Here is a 9216-nt window from a genome sequence, read left to right as displayed (position 1 = left end):
AAAAACTAACACCGTTGTTGTGCGCGCTCGTGTTCGGGGGTATAATGATGAAATCAGACAGGCAAAAAGGGCTCGTAGACAAGCTGCTATTTAAACAGAAATATTTCTGCGTTATCACAACGTCTTCATCAGTCGAGTGTTTGGTCACGTGATTGTAAACCGCGTGATCATGTGCGTGGGTGCGTGAACGTCGACATATTTCTGTTTCGATACTGATTTCTCTGAGTCGGTAATTTTTTGGATCAGGTCACCTTTTGTTCGTTTATCCGCTCATACATCTTGTTTCTTTTGTTTTTTTTCTTTTTTCTTTTTTTTGAATTTCTTCTAGGATTTCTTTCTATTGGAATTTCCTCAATCACACGACCGTCGAAAAAAAACTACCTTCCAGAGGGAATTAAACGTTTGCTTGATAATCTCAGGAAGGAGGACATGTCTGACTTATACGTGGTGATCTTCTTAGCCGATCTTGATGATTCGATTAAGTCCATTGTGTTAAGAGAAATTTCTGATCAGTTCAAGACACACATCGACCAAGGACTGCTTTACGTAATATATGCACCGCAAGAATTCTATCCTCCACTTTCCGATTTAAGAACCAAATTTGGAGATACTCAGCAAAGGGTTGCTTGGCGTTCAAAACTGGTGATTGATTTTGCATTCATAATGTGCTACTGTAGAGGTCTGTCGCAGTATTATCTTCATTTGGAAGATGATTTGATTCCGGCTCCGAGTTTTTTCCCGAAACTCCGAGATTTCATCGTATCACAAAAGGACAAACCATGGCCCATTTTAGACGCTGCCTTCATGGGCCACACAGCCAAAGTGTATCACTCCACGGACCTTGAAAACATCGCTTCTTTTTTTTATCTCATGTATAACGAAATGCCAGGAGACTGGCTGCTTGAATTGTGGCGAAAAATCAAATACGATAGAAAAGACTACAAAGAGTTTGTACTTCCTCCGGCTGCGCTGTTCCAGCACATCGGAGACAGCTCCTCTTTTATAGAAAACAAAAATTCTTTCAAGTCGAAGGAGAAGTTTTATGACGCATATGATGTGAAATACAGAGGTTTAAATCCGCTGGCGATTGTAACCAGTTCGATGAGTTCAAATGATGGTACAAAACCAGAAGATGCTTATAACAAGGGTACTGGCTTCTTCTGGGCAAAGAGAGCTAAAGAAAATGACTACATTGAAATAAGATTTAATTCACCTGTTTTTGTCCATGAAGTATTCGTCGAGACAGGCTCATACACTGCACCAAATGATTTTCTGAAGTCTGGATCCTTGCAAGCGAGCTTTGTGAACCATGACAATGAGTTGGAAGCAGCTATACCCGCAGATTGCAAGAACTACGAGTCAATCAAAGATTTCAAAAATGGGAAAGTGAACGCGTCTTTACAAGAGACAAGAAAAGTGCTGTGTTTCAGAATTTTGGTCACAAAAGATCAAAGTGAATGGATTTTTGTGAGAGAAATAGATGTATTGTAGGGAAAAAGACCTCTTTTCGGCTTCCTGTGGCTCTTAACACGAGAACATCCCGTTTTCCAAGATACCAAAACCTAGGGCGCTTACTAGTCAAGCAGAAATTCCTACATGCAAGGTCATATGACAATACACCGTGACGCTACAGGTCACATGCCAGTAAGTGGCCGAGTATCATCGGCTACAGTTTAGCCAGGAACTGCAGAATACCACGCCACTATTGTGTTCTTCGGAATTCAAATAGAACGATAGTTCCATTTCTTTTCCGTTTGCCAGGAATATTTAAGTTTTAACAAAACTGCTGTTGACGTTTCACCAGGTTAATTAGTTAGTTGTGAATTATTGTTTAGCCGGAAAAGCAATGGCACGGCCTTTTCTTTTACAGCTGAACTGAACGTGTTGGAGATAATCACCGAAAAAAAGCCATGCAAGAAATTCACACTGACTCTAAACAAAATGCTGGCCCATAAAGCTTCAGACCACAGGCGGTCTAAGCTCATGACAGGAATGTGGTGGATCTTGTTTTCTGGGAAGTGCTGTGTGACGAAGATGCCATTTTCAGAGAGAGCTTTTGCGTGAGTGTGCGTGAGTGTGCGGATGCCCTGGGTGTGTTGTGCTGTACAAAGTTCTAATACTTCAAGGTAGGCACGCGCGTCTCACGGGACAACAGATTCGCAGTAATAATATGTGGCGAACGTTCTGGTTTGAAATTTGAAAATGCACTGAATTAAAGTTGTTCTTGCTAGCTTGATTCGTCCGGCCTACTCATGAAGATAGTGCCTTGTTAAAAGATATTAAAGCGACAAGAATGGATGAGAAGTTAAAAGAAGGAGGCCACAATCAGAAACCTCTGCTTAATGGTTTAACAATTGTGGGTCAGTATATTTAAAAAAAATGAATTTTTATCAACGGCTTTGCATAATGCCACTTCTGGATAAAGGCGATGTCGCTTTACACTCATCTAGCTACCGATCTGCATGTTTTGTATGACCTGTAGCGTTAACCGTTGCGGCAGAAGTGAAATCATGGCACATGCACCCCTGGAAAAGGTCATTTGACGTAAAAAATTTATATAGAAAAATGTTAGGATATTGTTATGTATCTTCTGATATGAGGCACGCGATGAGTCAATCATACATTTCTACAGCAACATGGTGGTTCCTTTCGGCTGTATGTTGCTCAGGACATTTGCGACAACATCACAGAGGTTTTGCTTTAGGGCGGCGATATAATAAGCAGAGTTGGGCGGAAGTTGGCTTTCACATGTTCATAAATCAAAAGTTTGCCTATTAATTGAAAGGTCTGAAAAGACCAGGATGGAACAGAATAGCGAGAACCGATTTAAGGCATTGCATCCAATCATGCCGGCGAGGTTCTGTCTCGTATCCTCATGTAGCTAGATGACAAGCGGTTGGCATGACGAATCTGCATGAAAGTTTGCTGTTAAGTAAAATGAACATATCAGTTCGATGAACCCGTGCGACCAATCCCCATGCTTGTTAAATGGCGGTCTGTTTATGCGTTTATCACTTGGTCATATTGGGACCAAAACGAAGGTCTGATTGGCTAATCTTGCCTTTGGATGGTCGCAAATTCCAAATTCTCTGACGCACGAGGCGTCGTCTTTCGAAGCGTAGGAACTTCAAAAAATTGTCATTTCCGATTGAATGCCTCCTCAACAGACAAATATATTGCACTGTTCTCAATTTTCCGGTCTCAATGTTCTAGTTTCGTGTTTTCTAACCACCTGAAATCGCCCACGTTTCACAAAAAAATAATTCCTCTATTTTACCTACATTGAAGTTTGTGGACTTTTAGTACTAAAAACGAAAGAAATACTGAGCTAAACCATGGATGGAGGTTGGAACTTTTTAACCTGAACGAGTACTAAAGGTAAGTTTTACAGCACATTTATGTAAAATCAGCTATAATGATGACAAAAAATCATCGGTTCTACAAGAAGTTCACTTGCAGTTGCATTCTATCCGTGACGGCTTTCGTCCAATTGTATGCAGAATCGGCAATGACTATCTTAATTCCATTTCCGAGTTTTGTTTGTTGATTCAATGGTTTTTTGTCAATAATATTTGGGATTTGTTGATTTGAGAGCGAATTATAGATTATATGCCTGTATAGAAAAAAAAAATTCATGCGCGAAGACAGGACATATATTGTTCCAAAATTCCAGCATTGCGTTTTCACTTATGCGTCGATGCCAGTACCACTTTAAATTTTTTGCTTTTAAGTCAACGTTTTTCAGACATTATGGGAAGCAAGAAGGTGATTTCATTTGCGTAATATTATTGTTAACACAGACGTAAATTCGGTTAAACTTATTCAGTATTTCAAATGTCTGTGGAGCAACAAAGCGCGTGAACTCTAGTATAGTGTTTCCAGTTGAATTGTATGACGATCCGTTTTCGTGCGTTCGTGATATTCTCACTTTTGGCGCTGCGTCGTAAGTGACCAATACTAAATTATGTGAGAGTTTAACATCATAAAATTTGTCGAACCTCAATTTTCCGTAAAATATTTCATTGTCTGGGGCTGTGATATTTTTATTGTTATCTTTTATGAAAGTACGCACTAGCAGAGTAATTCATAAACAATGGCGCAGAATTCCACAGCCAATATATTCAAATGATTTCTGCATCAGATGTCTCCCCAATTCTTAGCAAGAACGTTTACCGACACACGTAATTTCACATTGGTTAAGAATTGGCGATCGCAAGCTCATGTTCGTCTCAGGACAACTTATTTAATTTACTTTTGCCCTGAAGTTAGTATATAGATGAAACTGGACAATACAGTGATTGTTAATTTTGTACCAATGCATTGGCAAGGCTACATCGCTGTTTTTATTTCTGTGTTCAGTCTCGATTTCCTATTAGCCCATCCTTATGAACAACTTTAGGAGAACGGCGACGTCACAAAAAGGCTAGGACACGGACCCAGAAGTTTATTTCCTGAAGCAATGAAAAAATATGGATTCAAGAAATCTGACCCCTAGTGCGGAGGAACAATTCTTACAAAATCATGACAAGAACCGGGTAAAATACCCGATCTATTTCACACATAAAAAGAGATGTGTAGTTATTGGTTTTCATGTCTCAAGGTGATCGACCTTATGTAGCAAGGACTCCCTGTGCCCTTGTGGACTTTTCTTTGTCGTAACAGTTTTGTTTTGCAAAGTTATCCATGTCACTGACGTCATTCGGTGCAGAAATTTCGTACTTTTGTATATTAATCATGCTTAATATATTACCCATACGTTTATTCGTCCTTGTTAGCCAGTCACGTTATCATCTGTATACAACACATTTAGGACTCTTGTTCGATTGGGTCTTGACCGCGTTCAATACTGTGGTTTCATACCAAGGCGGATAGGATTGTCGGAACTTTTTATCAGGATTGCCTTTCCCAGTTTTAAGGTCAGGGTTTAAACCCGTCCTTCGGTCTTGCTCAAAACCATTTCCCTTTGGCTAGCCGTGAATCGATGAAAATGATATCGGAGGAAGAGGACGACTTCAAGTACCTGTTTTTGACTTGATTTGCGTTCATTGTTGATTTCAGTTTACAGTGTCCCCAATTAGTGCTCCAGCGCTAGAACGACTAGACGCTTAAATAAAGTTCCTTTCCTTTCCTTTTCCGTTCTGAGCATGCGCACTACGAAAAATGTCGGCCTCGTCGGCCTCCAAACCTTATGCGCATGCTCAGAATGGAAAACTCGTACACGTAGTCGTCCTCGTCCTCCGATCTTAAGGTCCCCAATGTTAGCATCGACAACGAGTGCGACTTCGAGCACGAGTCTTCCGTTCTGAGCACGCGCACTTCGAAAAATATCGGCCTCCAAACCTTATGCGCATGCTCAGAATGGAAAACTCGTACTCGTAGTCGGCTTCGTTGTCAATGCTAACATTAGGGGGCCTTTAAGGGCCTCTTTACACGAGCCCTGGTTGCTTTTTACCCCGGGTTGAATCACCGCGGCTGGTAACCCTTTTGCAGTCAAATGTTTATAAGCGTTTACATGAAAACAGTAGTCAAACCGGGTCAGCCCCCCTTGCCGGGTAACCCTTCTCAAGACTCGGGTTGACCCGGCTAGAAGGGTTGAAATTTCTTCAATTTCTTCATGTAAAGACTGGCATATTTGACCCAGGATTGTTTGACTTTTTTGCGGTTCAGCGTTCTCGCCCATGCGCAGCCTGTACCAAAATGGCTGATAACGTTAACACAAATTGATGATTGTTATGATTGCATGGTTCGTCCGCCATTTTCCTCACTGACAAGTAGTCACCAGCCCTTTCAACCCAGCGAAAGGGAACTGACCCGGGTCAGCCGAGAATGACCCAACCCTCACCCAGCCCGGGCTCATGTAAACGTAATATTCGACGCTGAACTGACCCGGATCGGTGTCTAACCTGGGCTCGTGTAAAGAGGCCCTAAAATCGGAGGACCAGAGGACGACCACAAGGGACCACCCAGATGTTCTGTTCTGAAAGTTCTGGGCTTTGAACCTGAAACGTGATGAATTGTCCAGAAAACAGAAATTTAAAATATAACTCGAAAGACTACCCATCGACTTTTTATGCTGTCAATATTTTGGGTAAAATGCTCGGAAACTATTAAATCATTGCCCCTCAGGAAACACTTGAAGAAAGTGATGCGTTTCGCTTCCACATAAAATTCTTTCACGCCATGAACAACTGCGGCTATGCGTAAAATCCTGGATATATCATAAAAAAAGACACGATTTCAAATTCACCCGCTTAGAAACGGCAGCTTTTGCAATTTCTGTATGTCTGTCACAGATAGAGGTTTGAAGTGAAGGTGATAAATTGTATAATTACTCAGTCTGAAGTTATCGGATGTTTTGGATCGAGCTTCATTTATGCCTCAAGAGTCGCCAACATATGATTTCTCCTCACAATATCTCCTTTTTCTGATTCTCAAAAAGATTTTTCTTATTAGTGCCGAAACATATGTATCCAAAATTGTTCAGTGAGAGAACTGGCATTTCGATCTTAGGGCTTTCGGGAATAATGCTTCCAAAACTTGTAGGCCGGTTGCTTCAAACAGTTGGTTTAGGCTTGCTTTAAAATAACAAAATATTAGCATTAATGTCATCTGATTATCACTACAAAGCAAGAGCAGCAACCAAGCTTATGTGCACGTGTCCTCAGGCTTCATCTGTTGCTGTTAACTGGCAGGAGGGATTTTGATGACGAAGTTGCGCGTGACGTGCTATTGTTGATTATTAAATTCTCAACCTCGGATAATGCAATTCTCGTGCTCTGATTGGTTCACTCAATCTCGGTTATCAGCTCATATACGTTAGTTTGACCTTATATGGTAAACGATTGCGCTTAGCGTTGCTAAACGAAACGTTTTGACGCCAGAAAGCGAAATTTCTTTCGGTATAAAGCAAAAGAAAAATGTTTTTGTGGTTTGGATCAATTTCGAAGCTTAGAGATACGCGAAAAGGTAAGAAATGTTTTTGTGATGAGCCTGAGTCTGTCTGACTACGAGGTATTACACAACATCGCATCTTCATCAACTTTTTTCGATTTCTCTAGGATTTTCTCTCTTTTTTCGCTCGTATTTCGTACTTCCAAACTTTTGGAGTTGAAGGAATTTAATAAAACAATTATTCCATTCGCGCTTGTTGGATATGAGACTGGTTATAGCCAACTCGGCGCTACGCGCCTCGTTGGCTATTTACCATTTCATATCCAACGCGCGCTCATGGAATAATTGTTAATTAAAAGTGCTGCGACACAATAATGCGTTGACTGAAGTTCTAACATTTAAAAATTAATTCATTTCCAGCTTCAAAACAAGGTTTTACGTGACAAGGATTTCGCCATTTTTGTAAACAAACTGACTTTACTGGCTCGGAAATAATTTGCTATAAGGCTTAACTTGGTCACCATTCTTGACTGGAGGATAAGTTCTTCGAACGTTCCAGCAAATAATATTCTGGGCAACATTTTTTTAAGGAGACGATGACGCCGTGGAATTTTCTAGTACCTCAATATCAGTCCAGTTCTACTGACGAGGTGGAATGATTCCAATCGATGATAATAATTGCTAAGTCACGGTGTCATTCTCTTCCAGTTGATATCAACAAGGACCCTGGAACTACTTTTCACACAGAGAGAAAAAAAAATTATTGCATGCCATTTTCCATAGCAAATATATTAATCGTATCTTGTGTTTCAAGAGATTTACTTGATCTGTTGCCTGGCGTAGCTCTGGTTTTAATATATCTCTGAGCAAGCCTCTATGATGAATTATGCATCATAGACAATTCAACCAAGTACTAATTAAAATTCACGCAAAAAAAATCGTTTACCAAAACAGCAATAGCATATTTAGTTTGAGGAAGCATTTCGGTGAATGGAAGACTGCGACCAGCGCACGTAAGTAAAAGCTACTCTTGCAATCCGACTTGGTCAGTGAAATCGAGGGTGGGTGCAATAGGACTGGTAAGGAAACCCACGGCTTATGTTAATTCAAATGCTCTTATTTCAGCAAGTAAGACTTATTTCAGTATAAACACTGACTCTGTTTTTCATATCAGTATTTTGTGTGCCCCACTTCAAGTGTGGAAACCAATCATATACACTTTAATCTTATATTGACAGTGATCGGTGATAGAAACATATTCCTTCGGTATCGCTTGCTTCATAGGTAAAGAAGTGAATGGGAAGCCAAGTTGTTATTCTATGAAATATCAGAAAGTACAGGAAAAAACTTCCGCCACTCAGTAAGCAACTGTAATTAAAATGCGGTTTCAAATCCATTTTCAAGGGTTACTGAGCTCGCCGGTTGAGCTTAAATTTACAAGAATGAGATTCATTAGAATTTGCCACAGTTCATGACGTTACTTATAAAGACTTTACAAGCACATCCCAGGAAGAAACATATATATTAGCAACAAAATAGGAAGCCCTTTTAAATGACTGTTAGTACGTCAAAGCTGGTGACTTGGGCAATCCACTATAATTATTCAAATTTCAGAATATCATCAATGGGCCGTTTCAAACGAGCCAACGAATTGACTGTTGAAAGGTCCAGTTAAGTTATGAGTAAAACTTTCGTAAGAGAACTTTCGCACGAAACTTTCTTGAACTAACTGTTTTGGCATTTCTGGCTTTAAGACGTAGAAAAGACGTTAATGAGAATTTTCGTAGAATTTTAGTTAGTTACACTCTATCGCAAGATCGGCCACGAGTCACATCATCTAGTTTATTACCGAATAACAATCACCTTGAATCACACCAGTATCACTCAAAACCAGAATTCCCACTCGCTCTGTGCAAATTCTATTCTCAGCTCTTCAGAACTTATTATTTAAGACACTGAGTTTTGGACCTTTAAACAGAGATTTAGCACTAACGTTTAGGTTATTTGTACCTTTAGGAAGTTTTTAAAGAAGCCTGAGACGCAAAGCGGATGTCATCTTAATCTTTGTTTGAAAAAGCAGATATGATCTTTCAGATGGGGAAATTTTAAATTTCTTTTCATATGATAGTTAAATTCTTTACAAATCATGATGAAAGATAAAAGGTGCTTTCAGTTTTTTAGCAGCATTTGTACGTGACACACAGGATAAAGACTTCACCTAGCATCCTAAAGTGCCAATGAGACGGCTAGGACTTGTCACGTGACTATATATAAAGGCTTTCTTGAGTTTCTTCATCTCTAGGTATACCTGGTCTCACTTTTCTA

General features: G+C 40.0%; 3 protein-coding genes across 11 annotated transcripts in view; 2 read left to right on the top strand and 1 right to left on the bottom strand.

Annotated features, from left to right (window-relative positions):
• The window catches only part of LOC137999994 (alpha-1,6-mannosyl-glycoprotein 4-beta-N-acetylglucosaminyltransferase-like), a 9500-nt gene extending 7270 nt beyond the window's left edge, over positions 1 to 2230 (top strand). For all 4 annotated transcript variants that reach the window (XM_068846068.1, XM_068846071.1, XM_068846067.1 and 1 more), the window contains one exon: positions 329 to 2230. In XM_068846068.1, coding sequence (XP_068702169.1) covers positions 329 to 1491 — 1163 coding nt within the window. In that variant the 3' untranslated portion in view covers positions 1492 to 2230. The remainder of the gene's footprint in view (positions 1 to 328) is intronic.
• Positions 1 to 9216, bottom strand: part of LOC137999996 (WD repeat-containing protein 82-like) — a 169404-nt gene that overhangs the window by 23244 nt on the left and 136944 nt on the right. The window lies entirely within an intron of this gene.
• Positions 2376 to 9216, top strand: part of LOC137999992 (uncharacterized) — a 34011-nt gene continuing 27170 nt past the window's right edge. For 2 of the 6 annotated variants that reach the window (XM_068846058.1, XM_068846057.1), the window contains exon 1: positions 2376 to 3378. Coding sequence is in view for 1 of the 6 variants with exons in the window: in XM_068846056.1 (XP_068702157.1) it covers positions 7990 to 8019 (30 nt within the window). In the remaining 5 variants the exon portion in view is untranslated. Of the gene's footprint in view, positions 3379 to 6768; positions 6967 to 7842; positions 8020 to 8179; positions 8252 to 9216 lie in introns of those variants that run through there. The other 4 variants (XM_068846064.1, XM_068846061.1, XM_068846056.1 and 1 more) reach the window with 4 other exon arrangements.

The sequence above is a fragment of the Montipora foliosa genome, chromosome 4 (genome assembly GCF_036669935.1).
Source record: "Montipora foliosa isolate CH-2021 chromosome 4, ASM3666993v2, whole genome shotgun sequence".
In the NCBI taxonomy this organism is placed as follows: domain Eukaryota; kingdom Metazoa; phylum Cnidaria; class Anthozoa; order Scleractinia; family Acroporidae; genus Montipora; species Montipora foliosa.
Note: the sequence above shows the minus strand (reverse complement) of the source record. Positions and strands in the feature narration are given on the sequence as shown.